The sequence below is a fragment of the Cuculus canorus genome, chromosome 3 (genome assembly GCF_017976375.1).
Source record: "Cuculus canorus isolate bCucCan1 chromosome 3, bCucCan1.pri, whole genome shotgun sequence".
NCBI classification, from domain to species: domain Eukaryota; kingdom Metazoa; phylum Chordata; class Aves; order Cuculiformes; family Cuculidae; genus Cuculus; species Cuculus canorus.
The window spans coordinates 119,950,373-119,965,834 of NC_071403.1; the positions used below are offsets into that span (position 1 = coordinate 119,950,373).

Here is a 15,462-nt window from a genome sequence, read left to right on the forward strand (position 1 = left end):
TCCCACTCCCTGGTTAGTTTTCCAAGGGAAAAAGAGATTTATAGTGTACAAAACAAACAAATAATTGCATGGATGGCAATTGCATGGATGGCTGTGTTCTTCCAAGAAGGATTGACACAGTAGGGTACAGCTTTGCTGTGAAAACCTCTCCAAGGAGGGCTGTCAGGTCAGGTTGAGGTCCTGAAGAAGTGCCTGAGCCTACCTCTCCCTCCAGATGGGAATCATAGAATTATGGAATGGTCTGTGTTGGAAGGGACCTCAAAGCCCATCCAGTTCCACCCCCAGCCATGGGCAGGGACCCCTCCCACTGGCCCAGGCTGCTCCAAGCCCCATCCAACCTGGCCTTGAACACCTTCAGGGATGGGGCAGCCACAGCTTCCCTGGACAACCTGGGCCAGGGCCTCACCACCTTCATGGTGAAGAATTTCTTCCTCGCGTCTAGAAGGCTGAGGCTCGTCCAAGAGGCTGTGCACCACACACGTGTTGCAGCAGAGTTATCCTCTGAGGATCACGGTCCACAGCAGCTCCTGTACCAGAAGGATGCTCGGAGGGACACTAGCCTGGAATGACCGGAGCCCAGCAGCTTGCTGAAGCGAGGCAGAGAATTCCCAGAGAGAAGTTAGGGTGAGAGATAATGTGAGGGCAAGACATCTCTGACCCATCAGGAGGGCTGGGGGAGGAAATGGTCCATTAGCAGCTCTCTGTCTGGGGGAATCAAAGAGCCATTGTGCGTTGGTTTCTGCATCCAGATTTCTCAGAGTGTTTCCAGCTCCCTTGGGACAATGCTCAGGCTTCTCACCTACTTCTTACATCAATGCATTTCCCAGCAGATTTCCCCATCTGTTTATCATCTCTAGTGGTGAAGGATCTCATGGGGAGCTCTGCTTATTCTGCATCTGCTCTTGTGACAGGCTCCATTCTGTCTGCCCGAGATGAATGAGTAGCCCTGTGGCAGGGAAGCCTGGGAATAAATGCTCTGGTCTGGGGAAGAGACCTTTCTATGGTGAGGGTGAGACCCTGCACTGAGGCTGTGGTAAGCTGGAGAAGAATGGGAGCTTCTTGTCAAAGGAGCCAAGGGGGTCTTTGTCTTCACCCACAGAAAAGAAATAGCATCTTCTACACATCCCACTTCATACGGCCTTTAAAGATACTGTCCCTCCTTGGTTAATTAGTGGAGAAGACCATTATTCTGCCTTCCCTCTACTGAACACAATGACCATCTCCCAACACGCTTGTTGGCCAAGGGACTCGCACACAGCAAAAGAAGATGATGAACAGATCCTGGGCCAAACGTACTGCACACCAAGCTAGCTCTGAGGGTCTGCTTAGCCTGGGGCAATCTGCCTAACAAGAGGAAGAGACCAGCAAAGAAGGACAGAGAAGTTCAGACCACCCAACGCGCAGCTCCTTGCCACACGCAAGCATGTGCCCCCTGCCTTCGCAAACTGGCTGCACAAACAAGATGTGTGTAGAGAGATATTTCACTCAGGCAGCCCACTGGAGTCCCAAAGCCTGGAAGGACAGTCTCCCTTCCCTCCCGGCAGTACCATGGCCACTGGAGGACCCAGAAGCCCCTAACTCCATCTGAGGGTTTTGCAACGAAGCACTGGAAGGAAAAGTTCTATGTGAGCTCCCTCAGTAATCCCACAAGTCCTCCCCTTGGCACCGGATGGTACAGAAGGTTTTCTTCGGAGACATGGTTCTCCTGTTCTTGGCTATTTCCTTGGCCCATGTTGCACCACTGCCTGAGCTTCCAGCCATCACAACATCCCAAATAAACAGAGAAATGAAACCAGATATTTCAGACCCACCCCCCAAGATGCAGGTAGGTCCCTTCCAAGCTATTTCGAAGCAAAAATCCACGTGACTAGGGCAAATCCAGCGAGCACCTTCTGGCTGGTCACTTTCCTTGACTTGATACTTCAGGGATGTGTATGAACTTGATCAAGGGCAAATGCCAAGTCCAGCAGGTGGGAAAGAATAAACCCCATGCTACAACACAGGCTGGGGCTGACCGGGAGGGAGCAGCTCTGCAGAAAAAGACCTTGATGGACACCAGGTTGACCATGAACCAGCAATGTATAGTGGCAGGGGCCAACAGCCCTCTGGGCTGCATTATGCAGTGTTGCCAGCGGGTCAAGGGAGGGGATCTTCAAGCCCTGCTGACACCTCATCTAGATTTGTGTCCAGTTTTCAGTCCCCAGTACAAGAGAAACAGGGAGACACGGCAGCCAGTCCAGTGAAGGGCCACCAAGATGCTCAGGGCACTGCAGCACATGGCCTAGGAACAGAGGCTGAGGATGCAGGGCTGGATAAATGAGAACTTTTGGTGGGGATCTGATGGTGACTTCCAATACCTGCAAGTAGGGTACGAAGACGATGGAAAGCTCTACACGGTGGTGCACAGGGGAAGGACAAGAGACACCAGGCAGAAGCTGACACGAGAGAGGTTCAGACAGGCTATGAAGAAAAATGTTCCCTCTGTGAGGACAGTCCAGCACTGACACAGGATTCCCAGAGAGGCTGTGTTGTCTCCAGCCTCAGATGTTTCCAAGACCCTACTGGGTAAAGCCTTGTGCAACCCCATCTGACCCCAGAGCTGGCCCTGCTTGCGCAGGAGGTGGGGCTGCTGACCTCCTGTGGTCCCTTCCCACATGAGTGGTCCTGTGATCCTACAGCGCTTGAGGGCATCCCATGGCCAAGTCACACAGCACATCTGTGGCTGAGCTGATGCCAAACGCCAGCCTTCCTCTCTAGGAACAGCATTGGTGACCACTGCTTCTCCCTTGCTGTGGGACCATCCCCAAACCCACAGCTACCAGATGGCCAAAAGCTGCCTCCCCCACAGCAGCAGCAAGGAGAAGAGGAGTGAGAAACCTCCTGGAGCTCTCCCAGGCATCCCTAACCACAACACATTGTTCTGGACATCGCACAATAACCCCAGACAGAGCAGGACGTCGTGGGGGTGGGATCCACAGTCACGTCCAGGATGCTGTACGTCACCCTTAGGAACAAAGCTCGGGGGGAGAGGATGGGCAGAAGGGACAACGAATGCAACCCTCCTTCTTCTGTTGCAATCAGCATTTGATTATCTAAAACTAGCGATTGTAAAAGTCCTCCACTCATCTGGGAACAATAATGAGCAAGAGAACAGCTTGTCCTTTGTTTGGCACCACATCACTCATCAGCCAACACGGCCAGAAGTGCACTGGCCATGCTCCTGCTCATCAGTTCCTCCTCTTCCACTCCTGCTTGAGTGCAGTGTCAGCCTGGCAGTAGGAACTGGAGGCCCAGAAGCATTCTTGTTCTTGAGTCAAATTCTTCTCACTCTATGATCTTGAGACCTGAGCTCAACACAACTGCTGTCAGAGACTGTGCATGAGAAATGGGCTGTCCTCGGGTTTTGACTTTACTTTACTTAGGAAGCCATCTTCTGAGAGAGGACAACATACGGTTCCAAGGGCATCACTGAAGAGCTAATGATGTGTGGTGGCCAGTGGAAGTGGTTTAATGGGCAGATGGATGGGAGGATAGAGTTATAGGGTTGTTCAGCCTAGAAAAGGGAAGGTTCCAGGGAGACCTTATAGCAGCCTTCCAGTACCTGACGGCTCCAGGAAAGCCGGGGAGGGACATTTTCCAAGGGCATGGAGTGACAGGACAATGGGGAATTGATTGAAATTGGAAGATTTAGATTTAGATTAGACTTCAGGGAGAAATTCTTCACATTGAGGGTGAGGAGGCTCTGGTCCAGACAAGTGGTAGCTGCCCCATCCCTGGAGGTGTTCAAGGCCAGGTTGGATGGGGCTTGGAGCAGCCTGGGCCAGTGGGAGGTGTCCCTGCCCATGGCAGGGGTGGAACTGGATGGGCTTTGAGGTGCCTTAAAACCCAAACCATTCTATGATATCTGCTGCCTGGGAGAAATGCAAGCCCGGGGCTTGAGAGCAGCAAAGGGAAGGCAGTGGAAGGCTGTGGGCTGGAGGCAGTTAGCCAGCTTTCCGAGGGGGGCCTGGAAAAGCAAAAAGTAAGAACATTTCTCTGTCTGCTTTGGATGGGGTGGTTGTTTATTGTTACAGTATCTGCTTTCCTGTTTCCTGGGTCTCTCTTCCTTTCAGGGAAGCACGGTTTTGTTTATGTTTCTCTGTTTAAAGTAGGGAAGGATGGCTGGGAAGGGAAGCGAGGGAAGGATGGCTGGGGCATGGCTGTGGGAGAAGGAGAGAAGAGGCTGAATGGTGGGGAAACACTTGCAGGGCATGACAATCCCTTAAGCACCCAGGCTGCTTTGACTAAATTTTCCCAGGTTTCTGGCTGGTGATTAGTGATGCATTTGTACGGACCCGTAGAAATTAAGAGTTTCTTAATTACCCTCTTGTTGCTGCCAGTAAGGTTGCATTAATTACAACACTACCCCTAGACAGGGCACCATGTAGAGCTCTGAGGGCTGCGCCCTGGCTCATTTTCAAGAACAACTTGCTCCACAGACACTTCAGGGCTTCAAAAGGAGGTTCCCAGAGGTGAAATGGAAAGAACTGTGCTAAGAGTGGGAATGTGGCGGTTACACATCTCACCCTGTGCTACTTCTAACCAGGCTTATCCTATAAGGTGGCTCTGGGCATCCCACCATCCCTCTGCTACTCAACCAGCAAGTGCCTCGCAGTGACAGGGCAGAGCTCAGGGTGAGGTGAGCTACAAGCAAGACCTGGTGCAACCCCAGAGCTCCCATGCTGCCTCCCAGCCATCCTCGTGCCATGGTGATCCTTCCCCAGCTGCTGTTGGGATTGTCCCAGCAACCTGCTAACAACTTTGCCCCATTTCTTCAGTCCCAGGCCTTTCACCTCAGTTATCATCGTGGCCCCAAATGACCATTTCTGGTTCTCCTCTGATTCCATATGACCTGGGAATTGGCTCTGATGCAGCAATCGCATCCATCTATCCTTCACCCACAGGCTGCCGGGGACCATCCTCCACCCCCCTCTGTTGCTCTCCCTCATGTCAGCTCAAAGCCTCCTCGCACACATCTGAGTGACTAATCTGGCACAGAAAGAACTGAGTGAGAAAAGGGAACGTGTTTCTGCTAAGTCAGCACTGAATCGGCCAGCGTGAGGGCAAAGAGAGGGGAGGACAGGGGCTGGTGGCCCAGGGCTGCGAGAGAAAGACGGGAGAGAGGTCTCTGGGTTTGGAATGCTCTTAGGTCAGTTCAAGTTGATGTGTTTACACCATGGCTGAAGGTGATTTGAGCTTGGGAAGTGGGACTGATCCTCCCTTCTCCCTCTTATCCAGTCTAACTGCGGTGGCAAACAGAAAGCGTTCACAGGAGAGGACCTGAAAAGCTGCCAAGGAACAGAGAAAAACTGCTCAGTCTCTAGGAGGGACCTGGAGGCTGGTGAGATGGGAGGGATGTGAGCTGGTGTGGGACCTCTGTGCTGCTTTACACTCAAGCCCTGAGGTGTTAATCTCTCCAGCAATGATCTGCACTAAAGAGTTCCCTTCCAGAGGAATTTAGCACAAGGACTAATACTAAATTTCCTGGAGGAGGATTTGCACTCAGTAAAAATGTGTGAAGGAAGGAGAGTGCCAGACTGCGGGGAGTTTCCTAGAGACTCTTCTTGTCTCCTAAACTGGTACCCAAAGAAAGCTTGAGCTCCATTGTGCTGGAGTTCTTGCTGCCTAGGTCTTCATCTCCATTGAAAGTGATGAGAAACCGCCTCCCAGAACACTTCTGGCTTTGTGTAGGATGAAGCAAGTGAAGTGGTTCTGGAGCGCATTCTTTAACATTTCCCAAAACGCTTCTTTTGGCAAAATAATTCCTCCCATTTCATGAACATGGTTTAAACAGCCTCAGATGACTAAGCAGCACCACTGGCTTTTCCTCACAAGAGAGGAGAGCTTGCCAACAAGGACAAGTTGGCTTCTGGTGGCAAATCAGTTCATGAATCATAGCATGGTTTGGGTTGGAAAGGACTTCAAAGCCCATCCAGTTCCACCCCTGCCATGGGCAGGGACACCTCCCCCTGGCCCAGGCTGCTCCAAGCCCCATCCAACCTGGCCTGGAACCCCTCCAGGGATGGGGCAGCCACAGCTTCCCTGGGCAGCCTGGGCCAGGGCCTCACCACCCTCAGCGTGAAGAAATTCTTCCTGATGACCAGTCTAAATCTTCCCCCTTCCAATTTAAAGCCATTCCTCCTCATCCTGTCACTCCCGGTCCTTGGAAAAAATCCCTCCTCAGCTTTCCTGTAGCCCCTTTCAGTACTGGCAGCTGCTCTAAGGTCTTCCCAGAGCCTTCTCTTCTCCAGGCTGAAAAACCCCAACTCTCTCAGCCTGTCCTTAGAGCAGAGGTGCTCCAGCTGATCATCTTTGTAGCTTCCTCTGGACCTGTTCCAACAGCTCCATCTCCTTCTTACGTTGTGGATTCCAGAACTGGACAGAGGACTCCAGGTGGGGTCTCATAAGAGAGGAATAGAGGGGCAGAATCCCCTCCCTCCTGCTGGCCATGCTGTTTTGGATGCAGCCCAGGACTTGGTTGGTTTCTGGGCTGCAAGCGCACGTCGATGGCTCACATCGAGCTTCTCATCAACCAGCACCCCAAGTCCTTCTCCTCAGGGCTGCTCTCAATCACATCACCTCCCATCCTGTGTCGAAATCACAGACTGCCCTGATCTGATCCTGGTGTCCCTCCAGCATTTGCTCAGACTCCTGACACTGTCTTAGCGAAGACCCATGGGTCTCTGGTCAACATGAGCAACAAAGTTCACCAACTCTCAAAAAATACCCTCCTCCTTGTTTTTTTCACGAGTTCACTGACCTGGCTGATCCCACGGGCCCGTATTTGCATGACTCAAGGGATGGCACAAGGAGGAAAAGGGAACTGAACGCAGAGAGGCGAGGAGGAACTTCTTGAGCCACTGCTGCCACCAAAAACACTTAACTCGAAACTCCGACCTCAGTCACCCACTTCCCTATTCTCCTTCTGAAGAATGAGAGAAGTGGAGATACGGCAAGTCGGACATTAAGAAGCAATTCATGTCACAGCCAGTATGAACCAGTCTGGGCAGTGTGACTGATGTTTGTCATCTCAAGGGCTGCGAGGGGGGTGGGAAGGGGGATTTGTAGATCAGCCTGCATGGTTTTTGGATGATCTGTGGGCTGCCTTTGGGTTATGTATAAATAATATACATAACTAATATGTTATTAGGACTTAACTAATTGGAAGCCATTCCACACCAGTAATGTGATCCATCTCTTTGCCAATCCCTGAGTCACTCCATCCTCTGGATGCTTATTTTTCTGCTTTTCCCTACTACAATCTGAGCAGTGCCTTTCACACTGCGGACGGACCCAGCGTAGGTCGGTGGTGTTGGGACATTTCAAACCCTCTTCTAGCCCAGACGCAACCAGCCCAGTTACCTCCACACCAGCAGAGGAAGATTTGTCCCATATTCCACCAAAACTTGGCATTTTTAAGCTTAAAATCCCCACCACCATCCCCAAGTCTGGTGATAACCTAATCTGGCTGCGTTGTCACCTATTATTTGCCCAATTTATTTTATATTAAAAGTAGCAACATGCATCCCAGCCTTCCTTCTGGGCAGCCTTTACCAGGTCTTGCTTTGCATCATGGTCTCTGTTTGGGATGAGGCTCCTCTGCCTTGACCTCCTGGGAAGAGCACGTTTTTCCCAGGTCCGATGGTCCTGGGGGAAGGCAAAGCCCAAAACAGGGCTCTGCAGCACTTGCACAACAGCACGGCCAGCTGTGGAGGAAAGTCCTCTCCTGCTCATGTGACACAGTATGTCTTGTCCTCCTCTGGGAACAGCAGTCCTGCCACTGGAACCCTGGCTCTGGGAGAGAAACACTTCTCCAGGCTCATTCCCAGGCTCCCGAGGGTCATTGCTCCCTTCCAGGATTAGATGTATTTACTGTTAGACTTGATGATCTGGAAGGTCTTTTCCAACCTTCTGTGTGGAGAACATACACAGAGAAAAAGTCCACCTTGGCTGGGAGAGGAGTCTTCTAGCTGGGTTCAAATCTGTGAAATCAGGAGGAGGCTTCTTGAGGACTTCAGAAGAGTTTGGATGAAACCCACACTTCTGTGGAGCAACACCATCGCTTTTTTTTGTTGGATATTTATTTTATTTTTGTGTTGATTTTCTGTCATTTGTGGAGATTCTGTGCTTCTTGCTTTGGTGCGGCACTGAAACCCTCCCTTGTCTCTTCAGGATGCCTCCAGAAGGTGACTGTCGGTCAATAGGATTTCTACAGATTCTGGAAACTGGGTGTTTGAATGCCTTCCTCAACAGACAATGAGCAATATAAAGTGTTATAGAATCCCTTGATTTGGTGCACTCAGAAACCTTGAAGGCCCTGGTCAGCCTCACCTGGGCCCTCCTTCACCCCTGGTCCCCTGATCAGACCTTGGACCCATCCTGAAGCCTCTATGTTCCTGTCTCCTAGAAGGAACCAGCCTTTCCAGTCCTATCTCTGACTCCATCTCCTGTTCCTCCTGATGCCCTGGATAGACCTGGACCTGTTTCTGTAACTTGCCATGGCCATCGATGGACACTGTGACCAGCACCCTGCTCTGCTGCACCTTCTTCAGATGCTTCATATGGTCCGTGAGGGCACTGCCTGTGCAGGGCCCATCCTCAGCTATCAGCTAATCCTCACGCGTGAGGGGACGCATCTGCTCCCTGACATATCCTTCCATCACAGGGAATGTGATACACATTCCCAGAATCATAGAATGGTTTGGATTGGAAGAGACCATGAAGGTCACCTAGTTCCAACCCCTCTACAGTGAGCAAGGCTCAAGGCATGAAGGCATCTTCAACTCAACCAGGTTGCTCAGAGCCCCATCCAACTTGACCTTGAATGTTTCCAGGGATGGGGCAACCCATTCCAGTGTTTCACCACTGTCATTGCAAAAAAAAAGTCTTCTTTATCTGTAGTCTGAGATGGATAAAACAAGGATAAAAAGGAATGTAAACAATCCCACCCCAAGATTTGATGCTGTTGAGCCCTACAGTTTCTACACGCTCACAGCCTTAGGAGGGCTGAGGTCCACCTGAGCAAGACCACCAGTGGGAAGAAAAACTACTCCTACCTCATTTATAGAGAAACTACTCCTATCCCGTTTAGAGGGAGGACGATGGAATGAGATGCTAAAGCAACACAGGGTAGAGGTAGAGCAAAACCATTTCCTTTGAAGTCCTACAAAGAGCTTCCATCCCTAGAGTCCCAGGTAGGTGGGAGGTGATCATCCCTGGATGGAAGGACGGGCAGCAAGGGCAGTGATACCAGATATGGCCCCCATTAACATGGATACAGCACGAGGACGTACATGTGGTGGTGGGATGAGAAGCTTGCTCCAGCAGAGCTCCTCTGGGCATAGAATCGTGGAATTGTTTAGGTTGGGAAAGACCTTTGAGATCATCAAGTCCAAACCTTAACCTAGCACTGCTAAGCCACCATGAAACCATGTCCCTAAGTACCTACACGTGTTTTATATACCTCCAGAGATGGTGACTGAACCGCTTCAAACCAGTTCCAGGGCCTGAAAACTCTTTCAGTGAAGACATTTTTCCTGATGTCCAATCTGAACCTGCCCTGGTGCAACTTGAGGCCATTCCATCTCATCCCATCGCCTGTCACTTGGGAGAGGAGCCCAGCACCCACCTCGCTACAACCTCCTCTCAGGCAGGTGCAGACAGGGATGAGGTGTCCCCTCAGCCTCCTCTTCTCCAGGCTAAACAATTACAGGTCCCTCAGCTGCTCCTTGTTAAGACTTGTTCTCCAGCCCCTTCTCCAGATGCCATTCTATGCTCCAGCCCCTCAATGTCCTTCTTGGAGTGAGGGGCTCAAAACTGAACCCAGGAATTGAGGTGCAGCCTCACCAGTGCTGAGTCCAGGGACACAATTCCCTCCCTGTTCCTGCTCTCCACGCTGGTTCTGATCCAGGCCAAGATGCCATTGGCCTTCTTGGCCACCTGGGCCACTGCTGGCCCATGTTCAGCCACTGTCAGCCAACACCCCCAGGTCCTTCTCTGCTGGGCACCTTTCCAGCCGCTCTTCTCCAGGCCTGGAGCTGCACGGGGTGGTTGCGTCCCAAGTGCAGGACCCGGCACTGGTTGGACCTCATCCCTTTGGTGTCAGCCCATGGATCCAACTCATCCAGGTCCCTCTGGAGACCCTCCCTGCCCTCCAGCAGATCAACCCAGTTTGGAGTCATCTTCAAACTGGTTGTCCAGCATTAAGAGAGGCTGCGCAGGGAGGTGCTGGAGTCCCCATCGGCTCTAGAAGACGGGGAGACGAGGTGCTCGGGGTGGGCTGCGCGCTGCCTGGCGCTGCGCGGGGGTCGCTGTTACTCGGCGCCCCCATTGCAGGGTGTGGGGGCGCAGTTGCGCGGGGAGGGGCGCTGTTGGGGGGGGAGGGGCGCTGTTACCTGGCGCGGCCGCAGTTGCGCGGGGTGGAGGGGGGGACGCAGTTCCGCGCTGCCTTGCGCTGCACTGTTACGCGGGAGGGGGGGGGGGTGCAGCTGCGCGAGGGGGGCTACAGTTGCGCGTTGCTTTGCGCTGCCCGAAGGCGTGCGGGGAGGGGCGCGGGGGGGAGGCGCAGTTGCGCGGGTGGGGACCCAGTTGCACGGGGAAGGGGAGCCAGTCGCGCGGGGGGGCCGCATTTGCGCGGGGGAGGGGGCTAAATTGCAGGGGGGGGCGCAGTTGCGCGGGGGGGAGGCTCAGGTGCGGAGGGGCGCAGTTGCGGGGGGGCGGAGCAGTTGCGCGGAGGGGGACACAGCCGCGCGGGGGGGGGGGGCCGCAGTTGCGCGGGGGAGAGGGCGCGCAGTTGCGCGGGTGAAGACCCAGTCGCGCGGGTGGGGGGGCGCAGTTGCGCGGGGGGGGGGGGGCGCAATTGCGGGGGGGAGGAGCAGTTGCGCGGAGGGGGACCCGGTTGCGCGGGGGAGGGGACCCAGTCGCGCTGGGCGACCGCAGTTGCGCGGGGGGGGGGGCCGCATTTGCGCGGGGGGGGACCCAGTCGCGCGGGGGCGCAATTGCGGGGCGGAGGAGCAGTTGCGCGGAGTGGGACCCTGTTGCGCGGAGAAGGGGACGCAGTCGCGCGGGGGCGCAATTGCGGGGGGGAGGAGCAGTTGCGCGGGGGAGGGCGCAGTTGCGCGGGTGGAGACCCAGTCGCGCGGGGGCGCTGCGCAGTTGCGCGCCGCCTCTGTCCGCCGGGTGCCGCTGTGCGCGAGCGCAGTGCGCGGCGCCGCCCGGCGGGGGGCGCTGTCCGCTGGGGGCGCCGCCGCGCCGCCCCGCCCCGCCCCGCCCGCAGCGCAGGCAGGTGGGAGCGGCGGGCGCAGGGCCCCCCCGGCCCCGCCATGGGCGCCCGCTGCCCCGCGCCGCGCTGCCCCGAGCCCTGAGCGCCACCCGGCAGCATGGGCGCCCCGCGCCCCGCCCTCGTCGCGGTGAGTCCCGCGGGGTCGCCCGCCCGTCTGTCCGAGCCTCTGTATCTGCCTGTCTGTCCGGGCGTGTGTCCGTCTGTCTGTCCGTGCGTCCGTCCCTGCCCCGGCGTGTCTGTCCGTCCGTCTTTCTGAGCCTGTGTGTGTCTGTCTGAGCGTGGGGCCGTGTGTCTGTCCATCCCTGCCCCGGCGTGCGTGTCTCTCTGTCTGAGCGTGTGTGTCTGTCTGTCCGTCTTTCTGAGCCTCTGTCTGTCTGTGTGTCCTTGTGTCTGTCCATCCCTGCCCGGGCGTGTGTGTCCGTCTGTCTGACCGTGTGTATGCGTGTCTGTCCATCGCTGCCCCGGCGGGTCTGTCGGTCTGTCTAAGCGTGTGCCTTTCTGTCTGTGCGTCCCTGCCCGTCTGTCTGTCCGCGATGGAGCCGGAGTGGGGGGGGAAAGGATGTGCTGCAGTGCAGCGCTGCCCCTCCTGCCCGTGGCTTGGGATGCGTGTCGGTCTGTCTGTCTGTCCGTCCATCCCTGCGCAAGACCCGCGTGTCCGCGGTGGAGATGGAGGGGTGGAGTGTGTGTGTGGGGGGAATATGGATGTGCTGCAGTCCGGGCGTGGGGTGTTGGTGTCCGTCTGTCTGTCTCTTTGTGTGTCAGTCTGTCTGTCCGTCCCTGCGCAAGATCCGCGTGTTTGCGGTGGAGATGGGGGAAGGGGATGATGTGCTGCAGTGCAGGGCTGCCCCTCCTGCCCGGGCTTGGAGGCTATGTCTGTCTGTCCGTCTGTCTTTCTGAGCATGTGTGTCCGTGTCTGCCTGTCTGTCTGTCCATCCATCCCTGCACAAGACCCGCGGTACCGAGGGGTGGTGGCGGATGTGCTGCAGTGCAGGGCTGCCCACCCCCATCCCTCCTGCCCTTGTCTTGGGGTGCCTGTCTGTCTGTCTGTCTCTGCCCGAACATGGGGTGTGTGTCTGTCTGTCTGTCCATCCCTGCACAAGAACCGCGGTGGTGCTGGAGGGGATGGATGCGCTGCGGTGCAGGGCTGCCCCTCCTGCCCGGGCTTGGAAACACTGTCTGTGTGTCTGTCCATCCCTGCGCAAGATCCGCGGTGGTGATGGGATGGATGTGCTGCAGTCTGGGCGTGAGGTTTGCGTGTCTGTCTGTCCGTCCTTGCACAGGATCCACATGTCCGCAGTTGGGGATGGGGGGGATGGATGTGCTGCAGTGCAGGGCTGCCCCTCCTGCCCCTGTTTGGGGTCCATGTGTGTGTCTGTCTTTGCCAGCGTGTCCATCTGTCCATCCCTGCACAGGACCTTCGGTGGGGCTGACGGATGGATGAGTTGTCGTGCAGGGCTGCCCTCCTGCCCATGCCGTGGGATTTGTGCTGCCAGCCTGGTGGGGGGCAGGTAGGCAGGGCGGTGGGTTTGGGGGATTTGCAGGTACTGAGGCTGCTGTCACCCCCATCCGCGGCTCCGGTGCTCCCCAGTGCCCCCCTCGAGGGGTGACACCTGCCCCAACCCCTGGCCACGGGCACTGGCTGGATGCAGCATCCCCCGTTCCATCATCTCCATCCCAGTTTTGCGGCAGGTGGGCATCCCCAGAGCCTTCATCCAGGGCTGTGTTGTGTATTGAAGTCCAGGGGATCCTTACTTTGTCCCCGTGCCCTGCTCCTGAAGCTCAGCATTGGGCTGGCATCCGTCTGTCTGTCTGTTCATCCATCCATCCATCCATCCCCGCACCCACCGCTTACCTTCCCACCCTTTGCACAGGCACCAAAACTCCCCTCCGCTCATTGTAAATGCCTTCCTCGGACTTGGCGTGGAAATATTTTCTGGCAGGTTCACCTCCTGGTTTGCCTTCCCAAATTGGGCCATTCCCAATCAGCTCTTTAGGGCTACATCCTGTCTTTTTTTTGGGGGGAAGAGATGGTAATTGGGAGTGTCAGGCCCACTCTGCAGCTGCTGCTGCTGCGTTGTGTAACCCAGCATTGCACTTGCTCTTGAACTCAAGGTGGATCTTAGCAAGCTGGTGCTGGCTCGACGGGAAGCCGAGTAAACAAAAAGTAATCTAGAGCTGGGAGAGCTTTAGCTGGGAAACAGCCTCGTTGCTCTGGAGGTGAAGGGTGACCTCATGGAGCAACCAAGGTCTGGGGGGGGTGGGTGATTGTGTGCTCCCGAGCACCCATTTCCCACTGGGAGAGGTGAGCACTGCTGCACATCTAGAAGATGAGATCATTGAATTATAGAATCGTTTAGTTGGAAAAGACCTTTGAGATCATCGAGTCCAACCGTAAGCATTCCACTACTAAACCAGATCCCCCAGCACTTCATCTGCCCGGCTTTTAAACCCCTCCAGGGATGGGGACTCCACCGCCTCCCTGGGCAGCCTCTGCCAGGGCCGGAGAACCCTTTCGGTGAAGACATTTTCCTGATGTCCAATCTGATCCTGCCCTGGTGCAGCTTGAGGCCATTACCTCTTGTCTCTTGGGAGAAAAGACCACCACCCACCTGACTACAACCTCGTTCCAGGCAGTTGCAGACAGGGATGAGGTCTCCCCTCAGCCTCCTTTTCTCCAGGATAAACAGCCCCAGGTCCCTCAGCCGCTCCTGATAACCCCTGTTCTCCGGCCCCTTCCACAGCTCTGTTTCCTTTCTCTGGACGTGCCTCAGGACCAGATGCTGATGGGGAGTTTGAGATATGGAGCTCCACCTAGAATGCTGGAGATGAGTTGGGAATGGGAGGCATAGAGGGAAGAGCGGAATAAAAAAGAGTGATTTGAAGGTGTAGGGAAATACAACAGCAGTTTTACAAAATGAAGCTGAGACTGAGAGAACCCATGCATGCATTGCTTGTGCACGCGTGTACTCTGGCTTTCGCGTGTGCTGATCGTGCGAGCAAATGTGCCGTGAGACAACATTCCCGTTGGCTCATGAGCCGGCAAGGTGCTCCCTTGGCGACCAGCCAGGGTCTCATCGAACATCTTCATCCTAAACGTTTTGGTCAACTCCCTTTGGCCCCACAAGGAGTTAAGGTCTTCCCAGCCCGATGGAAGAGCGTTCAGGTCAATAGTTGGTGAGTCTCTTACTGGTGCAGCAGATCCAGATCTGCTCAGCTGCTTGATTTTTGAGCGATAGCCGCTCGGCAGCGGTTGCGTAAGGCTGGTGTTGGTCGTGGTTTCCCGGGCTTTGGGTTCCCGCTGGCTGCCGCAGCATTTCCACCATTTCCTCTGTCTCAAACTGGTGCGGTGTTGTCTCTCTTCGGCTCGGGGCTTTGGGGACCCTGGGGTGTTTCATCTGCTCGGAGTGAAATGGTGGCTGCCGGGGATGCTTGCACGCTCCGGTCGGCTGCGGGGATGGCTGCTGGGATTCCCCTCATGGACACCAGATGCGCTGGTGCTGCTGTTCTGGCACGCTTGGCTGCTTGCGTTTCGCTCTCGAGACGTAGTAAGGGACTGCTGAGCAGGGTAAGCCCCGGACTGTTGGTTTCACTGAACCCAGGGCTCTCGGTTTCACAAACCCCAGCCCAGCCGGAACAGCTCAGTGCTCTGCGAGAAGCAGAAATTTGCTTTGCTCTTCGATACTCTCCTCACGGGCAACTTTTTTTTCGGAGTGACTGGATCCTTTTTAGAGCGAGGGGGCCGGGAGGTGGGCTCCTCCTGGCTGTAAAGTTACCATACAACCTCCAGACCAGTTTATTTGCCTTTCTGGGTTTATTATTTTTTTGTCCTTAAATGTCACAAGTGCCTTCCCGGTGCTGGGCAGCGGACGTTTGGGAAGGGCAGCAGGCTGTGCAGCCCATCCTTGACATATGCCAAGGCATCTCCATGGAGCCGGCTGCTATTTCTACCAAATTCTGCTGATTTCGCTTGGAAACATTCCCCAGTTATCATTTTAGTGCTGTCAGTCCTTGCTTGCTTACGGTTTTCTGCTCCTGCTCTTCTCTGCCAGGGTCGTGTCCTGCGTTTAGCTGGCTTTTGCCTTTTTTTTTTTTAATTTTATATTTGTTATTTTTGAGGTTTATCACTGCCTCCCCTTGAATGG

At 55.2% G+C, this 15,462-nt stretch overlaps 1 protein-coding gene across 1 annotated transcript in view; it reads left to right on the forward strand.

The window, feature by feature from the left end:
- The first annotated feature begins 11,289 nt into the window (after nt 1–11,289).
- TNFRSF21 (TNF receptor superfamily member 21) overlaps nt 11,290–15,462 on the forward strand; it is a 40,586-nt gene continuing 36,413 nt past the window's right edge. Inside the window, exon 1 of the mRNA XM_054063487.1 lies at nt 11,290–11,447. Coding sequence (XP_053919462.1) covers nt 11,418–11,447 — 30 coding nt within the window. The 5' untranslated portion in view covers nt 11,290–11,417. The remainder of the gene's footprint in view (nt 11,448–15,462) is intronic.